The sequence below is a fragment of the Nasonia vitripennis genome, chromosome 2 (assembly GCF_009193385.2).
Source record: "Nasonia vitripennis strain AsymCx chromosome 2, Nvit_psr_1.1, whole genome shotgun sequence".
NCBI lineage: Eukaryota > Metazoa > Arthropoda > Insecta > Hymenoptera > Pteromalidae > Nasonia > Nasonia vitripennis.
This window is the reverse complement of record NC_045758.1, coordinates 25671981-25687118: the sequence shown is the minus strand read 5'-3', so window position 1 is coordinate 25687118 and position 15138 is coordinate 25671981. Positions and strand designations below refer to the sequence as shown.

General features: G+C 43.8%; 2 protein-coding genes across 6 annotated transcripts in view; one reads left to right on the top strand and one right to left on the bottom strand.

Moving 5' to 3' along the window:
* LOC100122128 overlaps window positions 1-15138 on the top strand; it is a 57222-nt gene that overhangs the window by 33912 nt on the left and 8172 nt on the right. For all 5 annotated transcript variants that reach the window (XM_008219552.4, XM_001605677.5, XM_032596932.1 and 2 more), the window contains one exon: window positions 1869-2880. In XM_008219552.4, the coding sequence (XP_008217774.1) occupies window positions 2562-2880 (319 nt within the window). In that variant the 5' untranslated portion in view covers window positions 1869-2561. The remainder of the gene's footprint in view (window positions 1-1868; window positions 2881-15138) is intronic.
* LOC103318120 lies at window positions 2998-5214 on the bottom strand. The gene is made up of 5 exons (XM_008219551.4): window positions 3995-5214; window positions 3720-3830; window positions 3591-3644; window positions 3322-3375; window positions 2998-3176 (listed from the first exon to the last, which is right to left on the bottom strand). Exons 1-5 carry the CDS (start codon window positions 4071-4073, stop codon window positions 3145-3147), a joined length of 330 nt encoding a protein of 109 aa, XP_008217773.1. The 5' UTR covers window positions 4074-5214; the 3' UTR covers window positions 2998-3144.

Sequence of the window (15138 nt, the reverse complement as noted above, 5' to 3'; positions counted from 1 at the left end):
TTTTTGTTTCAACTGCTGTCGAGACGATACCGCATTGTTTTCCGGGCGATAAGGCTCGCATGAGAGAGAGAGAGAGAGAGAGAGAGAGAGAGAGAGAGAGAGAGAGAGAGAGAGAGAGATGACGCCAACGTTGCTTTTGGCCGATGTGCTGCTCCTGTTCGGCGCGAGGATATGGAAAAAAAGAGGACAAGGAACTGAGCGGGAGAGCAGCGAAGGTCGACGGGCTTCGAGGCTTTTTGTATATATCAGACATGTGTGCGAAAATCGAGTCGCGCTCTCGACGTTGTTTTGTCGGGGAAGATTTTACGAGTTTGCGGCGCCAGCCGAGCAGCTGTGCGGTTTTTGTTTGTGTTTTCGTAAAGTGCGATGAAAGGGTTGTTTTTGCGATATAGTGTGATTTCAATAATTCCTCGTTAACAATCAGCTGCGTCGCGCGCACGAACCGCGACGGAATTCGTCGTTCTTTCAATCTTTCTTTCTCTCTGTCTCTCGAAAAAAGAGAAACCACTCTCTCGTCAACCGGGCACTTAGCCGCTCGGAAGCGGCTCCGTCTTTAAGTCGCGCGGGTGGCGTATAAACAGCCTCTCTCGTCGGCACGTAAATGCCTCCCCCACTCCTACACTCCCGCAGTTGCACAATTAAGCAATTACCATCGGAATGGGGCGTCTCCGCCGATTTGCATTCTGCTACTCTGTTGTAAGTGTGCACTTGCGTAAGATGGGTGTATGTAGGAACTATGGGCTCGAGAGACTTCCGATCGAGCTGTAATTGCGCGAGATAGTCGATTAGGGAGTTGTGTACTGCGTGTGGTAGCAGGATTGTTTGGAGAAATTTTGTTGATTTATGCGAGAATATATTCCTTCCAATCGGTTATGAAAATCGTCGGACTTTATCGAGAGCTCGAAGCCAGTCGTTGCGAAAATAGAGAGCAGGTGTATTTTCGCTTTGCATAAATCAGATCGAAATTCGTATGATAAACCGTCGTTTTGCCCGTGAAGTAGTGTATGCGCAAGCTTTCGCGTTCTTGCCAAACTGAGAAAATAACCAGCTGTCGGACGCTCGGATTGCTGAAAATCACTCGAGTGTTTATTTACAACAGTCGTAGCGGCAAACGAATTTTTTACAAAGTTTAGCACATTGTTTGCCAGAAAAAAAAACCACAGCAAAATGTGAGCCCGTCGCGAGATAAATCATTCGAGTTATTATCCGCGTTTCGTGGTTCTAGGATAAGTCTCGCAAAAGAAATAATAACTAACGACATTTATTAGAAGCGAAATATGCTTTTCCCGACGGCAATGAGAAGAGCACAATAACAATAAACAGCGCGCGTGGCGATATATTTGTCATCCTCGTTAATACCGCATTTATTGGAGGCTGTCATATTAACTGCCTCATTAAAAAAAGAGAAATTCTCGGACCCAGGCCGAATACCTCGACAACTTTTTTTTCATACATATACAATAATTAACATCGCGCATTGTCGCTCTTATCACCTTGGTCGATAAATTGTCAAAGCCGTACAGTCAAAAGTACAGCATACGGCACTTCCGAAGAAATCCGCCCCACCTGTTTCTCGCGTTCTTCCTCTTGCACAATCGCGGCTTTATCGCTCGTGTTTACACAGAAATACAACGTATATAAATAAATCGTGATCACACTTATAATAATATATCTCTCGCAATCCGGAGAACGTCATGAATACTCTTGAATAGAAAACCCGGAGCAAAGACAAAGTTGCATTCGGTATTCACAGCGCATTTTTTGCTATCTTTCCGCAAACCTTTGTTTGTCCCGGGAATTCCCTGAAATTTCAAATCACCCACGATCTGCATCCAAAACTAATTCTTGTGCCTTTCAACTGTTTTCAGGCCTCCAGCGACGTCCGTAACGCGACGATAGCATGAGCCCAGCAACCGATCGACATCCCATCGGCGCCTAAACAAAAAAAGAAGAAGAAGAAGAAGAAGCAGCTTCACTAAAGACAAGTGTCCTCAGTTCCGGATTCCCTATAGCGGACGCATATACCGGTCGCAAAACACGACGCGCATAGGCTAGCCGCCGCCGCTACGTAACTCGAGCGAGCAGAGAGAGAGAGAGAGACAAAACAAAAGACTCGCGAGCTCGAGAGGGTGGGAGGTTGGGTACGGCGGTGGTGGGGATGAGGATCGCTGATTAATAATACGCGAGCCGGCTCTCTCCAGAGAGCGCGATGAGCCTCGAAATCGTCAATACCGCAGTCGCGCTCGTGCCGACCACTACTACACTGCTGCTCTCCGACGCTGACATGTAGTGTCTCCGCGACATATCCCAAGTGTGTTTCTTCAATTATTCTCCATTGAATATATCAGTGCCACTAACAGTGCGACGAGAACGAGTTACACGACTGACTCTGTACATTACCTTCGATAGCTTCAGTGAAATATGATTCTTTTATCCGGAATGCGATAGAGGAACAAAAAGATATAACCACAGCGTTGTACCGATTTCGGCGGAACGATCCATCTCTCTGTGATTTGACGGGCTTAGCAAATTCAAGAGAGAGAAAGGAAGAAGCTCCGAAGATGAAGGCGATCAGCGACGTGGTAGCGGAACCCGCCAAAGCCGACGACATGTTCTCCGCTGAGAACAACAACGAGGAGATCGGCATCGTGCGCCGAGGCAGCCTTGACTCGGTCGACAGGATCAGCTTGACATCATCGACGACGACGTCCTCGAGCATACTGAGCGGCAGCTCGGAACTCGGTACCAGGACACTCAGGTCCCTCAAGAGGGGACTTGGCAAACTCTGGCGCAGACACAGGGGCAACGCCTCCATCACCGAGTACGACCCCTCGTACAAGGTCGCCTACCTTGGAAATGTGCTCACCGGTTGGGCGAAAGGTGAGTTTATTTTTTTACTTTTGCCGGTATTTTGTTTTGTTGAGCAGAGAAGTTTGTTGTTGGAATTTTTCGAGGATTTGGAGAATGGCATTCGGGGCGATGAACACGTTTCGAAAATACTCGAAAAAGAGCTTTAATGTGCGTGATATAGAGTACAAATATTTGTGATTTCAAACATAATAATCGTGTGGCTTATTCTTCTGCGTTGTCAAGTCCTGTTTTGAGATATAGGTCCAGAATATAATTTAAAGAACGTGAATTTTACTAAACGGATGGTTCTGTAGGATTTTGCTCCTCTAAAACATTAAATATAAATAGAACGATTACTTCAGACTGTTAAAATTCTTTGCTTACTGTTACTATTTCAATAGAATTCATTTATCAAAATGTTTCATTACGTATATCGATACAAGAATTTTTTTAAATAAAATAATTCCTCACCTGGCTTCTTTGCTATATGCTCAGTAGCAGTCTCCGACTCTCCTTTTTGGATATCTGAAATTTTATGCAACGATTACTTTAGATAAAATATATTTTCGGCTGAATTCTGCAACGCGCCTATAATACTCGGTCGCGGAATGAAATCGACGCTCGATCTTTCTAGAGTTCATTGAGATAGTTATTGTACTATTCGCAATAAAGTGTCATGCGTTGACCAGTTGTTCAAAGCCTCGATATGAGAATTGTTAAGAAGTAAAATAGGGCCTTACCTGGGATAGCTGTGATCTCATCCAGTTCAGAGTCCAGCTCGTCGATTTTCTTAACTAAAATTTCAAGTTCAAATGAAACGAAGTCTTTTACAAGTTTATTTCTATGTGATATATCAAATGCCAACTTACGGAAATCGTCAACATCCTTTTCCAGTTCTTCCAGTTGTGCGGTCAACTTTGCCTTAATAGCTTCATCAGATAATGCAGTTTTGATTGACTTTTTATCGGATTCTTCGCCAACTGAAATGACAAAGGTTTATTTTAAATCACCTCAAACGTTGAACGAGTTTCCCAAATCACCCCAAAAAGGCTACGTTTATAACGAAATGTAAGTACGCGATTAGGTGGTGTTTGTTAACTTCACAAATTGCTACAAGTAATAACAGTACATAATAGAGACTTACTCGGCTTAGCCGAAGCGATGCAAAGAGTGGCGAGCAGGACGCAGAGCATCAAGGGAACAAAGCACTTCAAAGAAGCCATACTTGCTGCCGGCGATTAAATGTAAATCTGTTTAACACTGATCTCTCGTGTCCGAAGACTCGAACGAAACTAATGAAATCCCATGATCCGGCAACATCTTATATACCAAAATCACTTGTCGTCGTGTATAATGGCCAGCGCTATTGAATAAATCAGTTCCTTACGCCCCACCTTCATTATAATTCGTCTCAAAATTCCAAGGATGCCCTTTGTGTGGTTCGTCGAAAAGCCGTTGCGCCGTTCGTAATTTTTTATTCATTCTGTATATAAAAAAGGTTTTCTGAAATACATGATCGTGTGTCGTGTTGGGGAAAACCTATTTAAAATAGTTCAAACGCGCTTTAATTTCCGGTATTACGAAACGTGAAAAAAAAGTTACTCGATTCGACCTTTCGCATATATGTTTTCGAGAACTGAAGTGAATAATCGAGTCGTCTAATCCGCGTAGTGTCGAAGTAAGATTTACAACTTATTTTTGACCGAGTCTGTTGTACTCGTAATCTACATCGTGAGCAGATTACACCAAGTAATTATTGCGTTGACTAATGTAAGTGTTTTTTAAAGCACCCATTGCTCGCAGCGCAGGAAACTGTACTGCGCTTATATTATAGTTGTTTACGATAAGCTCGCGTGCCAAGAAATATATTATTAATAATCACGACTCTATGCTCATATTCATCCATAAAAACCGAGAGGAAAAAAATGAGTCACACACAAATAACCGCGAGCTTTATCTGCGAGTACTCGTAAAGCCAATCGCGATAAACTGCGCTCTAAAAATATTGAGCAATTTCATTGGCATTGATCTATAAACGTCTATTGCTCTTAAAAATCGGGGAAGAAAATGATTCAAAAGATCAATTTTGCCTGACAGCCTGTCCTGTTTCCTATACGTGTTTCTGACTGGTGACGGTAGGTGGCGCATAGGCACTTTCGCGTTTCCCTCATCACTGTTTGCTTCTATACTTGCATATATAGTGGTGTGCTTATACCGCAATATATCCTTTATTTGCCAAAACTGCCTTATTGGGCCGCTCGTGCTATAACTGCAACTGAGTTTACAGGTTGTAGTTGCTCAAATCCAAGGGTTCGTTTCGTGTGTGTATATACGACTCGGTAGAAATAAAACCCAGAATCCGTCCAGAAATATGCGTAGTTTCTACGCTGAAATCCGAGTAACAGAAGTTCTCTTAATTTTTTGCGCATGCGCCTACGGTTTAGGCCAGGCACAGGCATACTAGAGGTATATGACGCGTATTGTAGAGGCTGTCTGCTATGTTATACAGCATGTTGAATTAGGAATATTTAGCCTATTAATTCATATAGAATGAGTTTAAGGGAAAATATGATTTTCAAAGTGCCCATTAAGAGTGAAAACCTAACCCTACACATGCATACTGTCATGTATGACAGTATGTACAAGCATGCTGCACTGACTGACTTTGTGTTGTTCAAGTGCTATTACTATGTGAAAAGTGTCATCAATACTCAAAGTTACCAATGATGAGGTTTCCACAGGTATTTCAATCTCATCAGTATGCGAGCGTAGTCACTGTCAACCACCAAATCTCTCATAATCATGCTAAATCCATGATATTGAAGTTTTATGTCTGTTCTTTTGCATTAAGACTTGTTAAATTATTTAGAAACAGCCTGCCATCTCGGTTTTCACTTAACAGTCTTGGTTCAGCTTTGCACCATGAACCCTATGGCTTTGGCGGCAAAAATACAGGTGGGTCTATACATGAAAGTTGAATTCATATCAGCTAGAATGAATTCAACTTAATATACTGTTACAACATGCCAACAAAAATTAATTTGCAAAATTTCAGCCCTCTAGGTATGATAGTTTTCACAGTTTACTTTTACTTTTTTCACAGTTTTATTTTGGCTCTCATTTGAAAACTATTACACTTAGACAGCTGAAAATTTGTAACTTAATTTGTATTGGCATGTTGAAACAGTATATTAAGTTAAATTCATTCTAGCTGATATGAATTCAACTTTCATGTACAGAGCTACCTGCATTTTTTGACGCCGAAGCCATAGGGTTCAGGGTGAAAAGCCGAACCAAGACTGTTAAGTAAAAACTGATATGGCAGTCTGTTTCTAAATAATTTAACAAGTCTTAACGCAAAATAACAGGCATCCACCTTTAATATTATGGATTTACCATGATTATGAGAGATTTGGTGGTTGAGAGTAACTGGATCGCATACTGATGAGATTGAAATACCTGTGCAAACCTCATCATTGGTGACTTTGAGTGCATTGATGACACTTTTCACACAGTAATTGTACTTGAATAATACAAAGTCAGTCAGTACACAATGCTGTACATCCTGTCATGTACGAGAGCATGCATGTGTAGGGTTAGGTTTTCACTATCAATGTGCACCTTAAAAATCATGTTTCCCTTTTAAAAAACATTGTATGTGAATTTATAGGGTATATATATATATATATATATATATATATATATATATATATATATTCATCAATTTATGGATATTTTCAAACAATGTCAATGTAGAGCAGGATCATTAGTGCGAAAAGTAAGGTTATATGAACAAATCATAGTAGAGAAAAAATTCTACCGAGATTTCTTCCAGAAATCATATCTGATTTATCGGGGTTTTCATCTACTCTGGATTCTATTCTGGAAACCTGCTAGATTTGAAAAATCTCGGTAGCTTTCAGGTACGTTCTCCGGAACGCTGCTACCAGGGCGGTTGATTATTTGAACGACCTAATCGTGTACTCGCTGAAAAGACGCATCGTCACTTATACACCTATATATACCCATACAATTCGGTTCGTCCGATTCGCAATTTTCCGCAGAATCGGAAATCAGAGCATCAGCGGTAATCGCCGACTGATGCAACGCGTAATCTCCCCCGAGCGCGAGTCTAAATATTATTCTTCTACGACGCTGACGAAGCCGTCGACGAAGGTGCTTGTATTAATAGCGCCGAGATAAAGTTATATCGGGCGCGATGTTCCAGCTTAATCCGCTATTCGCGGCAATCCGTCCATCGCGAGAACGGCGAGCGCCGGCTGTATTAATAAGGAAAGTCGCTTTGGAGAAGAGCCGATCGACAATCGGTTATACGCAACAATAAACGGGATGAAGCTTATTTATCGATATTCCGATAATAAGTGGAAATCGTCGCGCGGATCTCCCGGAGTTTGTTTGTTTATTGTGCTCTCGTTTATTATTCCGAAGAAAATACGTCGACGATGACACACACACACACACTCATCACATCATCAACCTCTCGGGGACTAAAGTCCCTCGTCCTCTGTGCAATCGGTAAGCACGACGTAATTCGTTTGTTGTTGCTCGGCAAACGGTGAAATGAAAAAAACGTGACTAGAGACACAAGCGTATACGGTAGCTTCAGGACATAGAAAATTGGATCGCTGCTGCTGCAGCGAGGGAGAAAATCGATTTTCCGCGCACGCGCGCGATATAATCGCACGCGTTATATGACAATAGAAAAGCACACGTCTCCACGAATCAATCACACATCAAGTGCACATTCAAGATGCGTCGCGTTCGTATATAGGTTTCGCTACACGGACATATATACACATGGCGGAAGTGCGCAGCGGCTGTATCGCAATTGGCGCGCGCGGTAGGGAACGAATAAGTCGAAACGGTCGCGTGCGTGCCGCATTAAAAATGTTTCAATGCGACGCTGCTGCTGCTGTCATCGCCGTGTAGCTTCTATAGCTGACCGCGTGACAATGAAAATTGTCGCGTCTTCTTCTTTTTTTTTTCAGGAGAAAACGAGCGCGTATTTTACGGCAGTTTGGACATGCGGACGCGGAGCGAGGCGAAAGTGAAAGTGTCGAAAAGCGCGTGTTTGGATAGGATATAGCGTGTATTATCCGTTATATATACGTGCGGGTATAGGCGATTATGTTTGCTTTCTTTTCAGCGTTATTACGTCCCCATCAGCGCGACACTGTGGATTGCCGCCGTTTTCGTTCTGTAGAAAGCTTTGGGATGTCAACGCGCGTTTTACGTAATTTTCGCGTAATACATCCAGTGTGAATTCCATTTCACGCTTGATTTATCAATCGCTCTCGCAAGATTGTATGCCTAGATTCAGAGAAACCGCGTATACGCGACAATTAATGCCTTATTAATCTCCGTTTACAGACGAAGTCCGGTTGAAACTAGACATTTTTATATATCACGGCCAGCTCTGCAGATGTTCCCTCAGCTCGAATTGATAGCTCTGCGCCGCGCGGAGACTCGCAAACTCGTCCTTCTTATACAGGCGCATATCCGGCTGAAACTAGATCGCGATTTATGCAACGAGCCAAGTACATAATATACACTTCCAAATCGACGAATTTGACGCTTCGAGTTCGAGTCGAGTCTCCCCCGCAACTTTCACGACTATACAACACATAATAACTGACATCCGCGAGAGGAACAAAGCATAGCGTTCATTATCAGCGAAATCGTCCTTTTCAATGCGCGGCTCTCACTCGGCGCGCGCAAAAAAGAGAGGCTTTTTCAGCTCTCTCTTTCTCTCGGATGCATGAGAGCGCGCGGGATCGAAGCTCGATTCAATGCGCGGATAAGGAAGGGGAGCACCGCCGCGCCTGACCTCGAACCGCGACGCATACGTTTTATCAGGCGGAGGTGCTGCGGTGAAGGTGCATCGTATATATATGTATACGATAGTTATATAGTGTGTGTAAGATTGTCTCGGGTCAATGCTGTGACGCCGCGCGATATTGAAATCGACGCGCGATCTTTCTAGAGTTCATTGAGATGGTTGAACACATCGGCGATTATATTATTCGCAATAAAGCGGGCGCGTGGCATACGCCGACCGGCTGATCTTGGCGTTCTCGCTTTTTACTTCGATTCAGAGGAGTCAGTCGCGCAAGAGTATGTATAATAGACGATGTCGTGAGCGCGTGAGCGCGAGCAGGAGGAAACTCGTTTCGCTCTCGGGAGAGAGAGAGAGAGAGAGAGAGAGAGAGAGAGAGAGAGAGAGAGAGTTATTTTCAGGATGCAATTAAGAGAGCTCGAATCCTACAATGTTGCGGGGAAAAAGAATCGCGCTGCAGGTGGATGAATTAAATTTAATCGAGTTATATTGAAAGTGTCGTGTCGTTGCCTCCTTCGATTTTCCTCGGCTGCGTAGACGAGTTGATCGTCGTCGTAGGAAGCGCGCGTTACGCCGCTAATTGAACAGGAAATGCGCCTGCAGATGTTTGCGACTGTTTGAGAACTGTTAGAATTGAGGCCGTTGGTGAAAAAAAGCGGTTCTGCGTCGGAGCTTTTTTCTAACGGAAGTACTGTTAAAAAAATTTGCATTCTAATCGCTCGAATTTCCATACGCTACTCTGAAAAATCAGAGTACACATGTGCGTTATATGTTAAAGTCGCGCGAGCCGACGGCGGCGAGGAAAAAAGGTTTCACCAATTAAACGAAGAAATCGTGCGAACTAAAAAGCCCGCGTCCAGGCAACCGATGGAAATGGGCCGGCGGGGCTCGTTAGTCGCGCTCTCGGGCTCATTAGCTCCTCTTTTTCTCTACAAACTCCAGAGAGACACACGGGCCGAGGATTTTAGACGTCGCGTGTACACATTTCAGCCGATTCCGCGGAAAATTATAAATCCCTCCGACAGGAGACACACTCGCCGAGATAGAGAGAAAGAGAGGATCGTTGACCGGACACATAGCCGCCGGGGGTATTTTCGAGGAGTTCTCTGTGTGCCAAGTGGGGACGACGGCGACGCTACTTTCTCCGCATACCGCGTGCGGTCGGTGCAGCTGAGTTTGCGCCGAGTTGAGTCTCCGATATATATATATATATATATATATATATATATATATATATATATATATATATATATATATATATATCGTATGGAGGATCTACCGAATTGGTTTATTGCGATGTGGAGTGTACGAAAACAGGTGATGCGTCGATTTTCCTTCTCCGCGATTCTGCTTTATTTTTATATCCGCTTGTTTATTTATTACAACGATTCTTAAAATAAATCGATTCAGTCGCGAGATTGGACTTCGAGCGAATCCGGTAAAACACAGAGGCGGTAATGCGCGTTGATAAATTTGAAATTAATCTTCGAATCTCGCACGAGATATCGATAGACTTAACCCCTGCGAAGATCGAGGACGAGAATGTCGTGTCGAAAACCTCGATCTTACGAGGAAAAGTTTCGCCTGATACTTATATAGAACGAGATTACAGAGCTGTGTATAAGATTATACACTACTTGAACAGTAGTGCGTAATAAATGACACACAACGTAAGTCGATTGCGACTAAGTGTCACTTCCTCTTTTTATTGAAATTTCTAAATAAAAGATATACCTACAATCCGAGCGCAGCATGTACTGCACAATTTCCGTAAGAGAAAATTACACCATCCCGGCGGCATTTAAGGCGAATTTTCTCTCTCTCTCTCTCTCTCTCCGTACTATATCTAGTGTCGTTTAACTCTTAATAGATTGAGTCATGCACCGATTGAACGTAGCATACGTTATATACGAGCGCTCTCGTGGGGACTCAATTTTCGACTGAAAAATCCTTCGAAATACAGAACCAACCGATTTTTCTTCAAATTTTCCGCATCACTCGATGCAGTGACTATACTCTATTATTGTATATATGTTGTTGTTATTCTCATCATCTCGACAGAAGCTCGCGGCGTCGTTTCTTTTTTCTTCAAAAAACGCGAATAATCCGCACCGTTATACATAGTTACGTGGCATTAGCGCACGCGGCGACATTGACTTTTTCACACAACGCATGTGCAGGCGCGCGAGAAAAATCGCATTTCCTCAATTATTACCACAATTTATTTTTTGTACCTTTTTCCGACGAGCAACGAGGCGAGTGATTAATCGTTATCGATTAGACACGTTGATAATGCCTGAATCGCGCGTATTCACGCACGATCGGAGATGATAGTGTGTGCGTATACAAGATTAGGCTGAACGATCGTTCGCTCCTCCTATGAAATATCATCGATCATCAACGCGCAGTTTTTGCGGATAATAACGAAGCAGCGCGCAGAGGAAAGAATCTTTTACGATTATGTACCGTAATTATTATTTACCATTTGGTGCTCTTATACGTCCGTTTTTTTCAACGTTACAGGAGCGTACACGCGAAGTAGAAAGTTTTTTCCAAAGGTCGTTGGACGAGAGAATCGACGCGTGCAGTAGTCGATCAATATTCGAAAACTCTCTTTACGTAACGCGGCGGTGAATACGCGACCGGACCAATTAAACCGTCTCTTTTCTCAACGTGTCCGCTGCTAAACCTGCATTTCTCGATTCATCATTTTAATAGCGGAATTAATACACTATCGGCGCGTGCGCAAAATATGCAACGGTTCAGCGTCGCTTTCTAAAAGAGCGAAAGAGATAACAGGTAAATGTTCGCGAAATTGATCGTGGCTTGAAAAAAAAAATGACGAAATTTTCCACGATGTTACCCAAGAGAGTATCGTCGCGAAAATCGGCCGATTATCGCAGCGAGACGCGCTCGCGCGCCGAAAATAACAAACAGTCGCGCGCATTATCTGTCGGAATCGTAAAGCTCACACAGGCGGCTCGTTATTACGTTTCGAGCCTCCGCAGCTAATCTTAGTCCCCCGCGAACAGAGAGACAATTCGCGTGTCACGACGACGGCGATGGAAAAGAAATTATCGTCGGGGCTTTCTCCGCGCGCGGCTGGTATCGGCGTATAAGCCGCATGTGTACCGATACTCCGTATATTAATCAGCGCGTGCAGTCCGACGCGCATACGTATGTGTGCGCAGGAGCGCGAAACTTTCGTTCGGAGGTTTATGTGTACACGTCGTGCGTTTCATTCGACGGTTGTAAATCATAGCAGGAAAATGTGCTGGTTTTTTTTTTCATTTGCTCGGATTGTAACAGTTTTTACTAATGAAGTTCGGTGTAATTAAATCTGCCGTGATAGCCGGGAATTAAATATGGTTATAATTCAGCGTTTTCTCTATTAACGCGGTAGTGGATCGTTTATAATTAACTGTTATATACATATGCAGACGTACTATTCGCAGCTTATTAGCAGAGTTCTTCGTATCAATTATCATTCGTATGTAGCGGATGATTTTCTGAAAAACCCGTTCGAAACGGCTTGCGTCACTCCCCGTCGCGATTAATCATCTTTGCTGGAGAGTGGAAGAAACAATGGTCCACTCGGTACTATAATCCGACGTGCGATCGAAGCAATAATTACATCGAAAACTCGAAAATAATTACCGCATTATTGCTTTCCGATACTCGCGGCAGAAAACGATTACCATCGCCATTTATATATATATATATATACATATATATATATAGCGAAAAAAAGAGCGGCTCGCAGCCTTCTCTCTCTCTCTCTCTCTCTCTCTCTCTCTCTCGTCCATTTATATCCACGTATATACCATCGATTCGGCGAACGGCGGCTCATTTTCAAGAAGGACGTCAACCTACATTCGCGACGACGATCGCCGCCGATCGACTTTCGAGTTTGTCGCGCGGGAAGTATCACTGTGTGCAGAGAGAGAGAGAGAGAGAGAGAGAGAGAGAGAGAGAGAGAGAGAGACGCTTCTTACCTGTCTTTTATATATATATATATATATATATATATATATATATATATATATATATATATATGCAGGCTTTAGCGGCGAAAAAAAACGAAACCTTATCGAAGCGCCTGTGTTATTATGAATTCGATATGCGAAGAGTACGGCAGCGGGTCGAGTGGCGCGTTGCGCGATGCGATTAATTGATCATCGATACGCGATGAGAGAGTGAGGTGAAGGTGACTCGCGCGCGCGACTTGATTAATTGCCGATTGTGTTAAAGTTCCGAAAGTTTATATATGGGAGCAATTTTGTGCGAGACTTTGACTGGCTGCTTGTATACTGTCACAGACGCACACGTCTGCAATGCGAGGAGCGAGACAAGTTAGCGATAAGAGTCGAGCAGCTGAGTCGTACTGCGATGCATGCACTTAGGATGCATCGTAGACGTTAGCTCAGTGGTTAGTCCGCGAGTTCGCGTCCCGTCGTCTACTTTTTCGCATTCGACTCTGTCTCCTCTCCGTTTGTACAGTCTTATATACAATTTATACAGTTTATACAGTCCTTCTTTTATTGCTCAGATAGCGAATTCTCAACGAGTCGTAAATATTGTTCAATAAACGCAGGCAAGCACAAGCAAGCTGTTTTCTCAGTTTGGATCGTTAAAAATCTCGGGAGTATTCCGTTATTGTCCCGATAATCTCGCGACATTTTGTAACGTATACCGAAAGTGGCATTAGATCTTTTAGACGCTGAATTTGAAGCCTAACAATTTTTATTTGAATCGATAATAGCCTAACTTGGACTGGCCCGTGTCCCCATACCATATAAACCGAAAGTGGTTATAGTTCGCGGCGATAGGTGGCGCCCAGCTACTTCTTTTTGCCTGCATCACAAATCTGCGCTCGGAATGTATGAATAGCGGTGTGCCGCCCATGTCAAAACAGCCTTTTGTTGGGTCTCTGCTATACTTGAGCCGCTCATGCTGCATAGGTAGATGATTAAAGCTTTCAATATTCGACTCTGTAAACAATCGCTACTTTGGTCCAAAAAATGCTCGAAGTATACCTGCGAGTGACTAGTACCCTCCTGATTCGCGATTGTCAGCGATGATTAAAAAATTTCGTCATCTCTCGTAACCCAGACCCATTACCGCGCAGCTAACACTGCGACAATACAGAAGTCACAGAGAGACCAGAAATAGTAGTACACGGCACCACGGAACTAGTTCAGATATCTTCCAAACGATCGATAAAGCGTATAATCCTAAAATATATGTCAAAGTCCGATATAGGTGCACACGATAAAAACAGAGCGACCACTTGTAAATCCCCGGCGCCGGAGCTAATAACCGTAGATAAGCGCCAGCTTTTTTCCGCCTTTTTTTTAATTCAATCGTATCGATCCTTCTACTCCCTGTTCAATTACATACTCGCGCATCCTTCCGCGGCTAAATCCACCGAGCTTAATCGACCTTATCGCGCGCTGATAACAGACGATCCTCTCTTTCTTTCTTCCGGCCGGGGATTAAGACTTTTCGCGGAGAAATATACGTCTTCCGAGAGGGCTTTGTTGCGCGGACACATGTAATATATTTTTACGAGAGTCTGCTCGGTTGCGTCACTTGACGTACACGTTTACTATATGTTACGGAGCGCGCGAGTGTACGATAAAATCTGTGATGGTATATACACGACGACTTTCTTTTCGTCGGGGCAGATGCACCTGTTGTAGTAGAGTTTAAAAGGCATCTGGATCGGCTGAAAAGTGTAACCGCAGGCTTCTTATCAAGATGGCCAGAGAGCAGGAAAGAAGCAGAGCGAGATCTCGCTGCGTGACGACGTGCCTCGATGTTACGACATTTCGAATTTCCGCGCAATACACGCGATTATCCTCCTCTGAATATTTTCCAAAGTAAAAATTCAATCAACACGAAGCCGAGCCATCTCTCAATAAAAGCACCTCGCAAGCGTTGAGCGACCATCGAAACGAACTCGCTTTCACAAAATCCCTCTCCTTAACCAAAAAAAAAAAAGAAACCAATTCCATCGGCACAAAAAACACGTGCGCAAATCCCAGCTGGAATCCGTCGCGCTCGCGACACGTGTAATCGCGGCGCCGCATCCTGCACACTAATCTCGCCGCGAGCGCGAGCTTCGGAAACGTGCCCGGTTAGCTCCGTGCCGTATCTCCCCAACGGGCTAATCGAGGCCTTTCGAAACCGCGTGCAGGTGTTGCCGCCGCCGTTGAGCCGATTTTCTTTGTTTCCACTTCTGCGCTTCTTTTTGCGCGGAGATCCAAAGCTGCAGTGTTTATGCAGGAGAGAGCATGACGCTGTTGATCCGTCTCGGAGCCGACTGATTAGCCGGTGAATTATTGTCATTATTGCTGCTGCTGTTGTTGTTGTTGAAGGAGGCTGTTGAATTAGGCGCAATTAAACGCGGCGGAGGCTTTTATCGCCCA

Coding starts and splice junctions, on each gene's coding strand:
- LOC103318120 (XM_008219551.4), bottom strand. CDS start 4,073: ATGGCTTCTTTGAAGTGCTTTGTTCCCTTGATGCTCTGCGTCCTGCTC. Junction 3,831..3,994: donor CATCGCTTCGGCTAAGCCGA/GTAAGTCTCTAT, acceptor TTGTCATTTCAG/TTGGCGAAGAATCCGATAAA. Junction 3,645..3,719: donor AAAGGATGTTGACGATTTCC/GTAAGTTGGCAT, acceptor TTGAAATTTTAG/TTAAGAAAATCGACGAGCTG.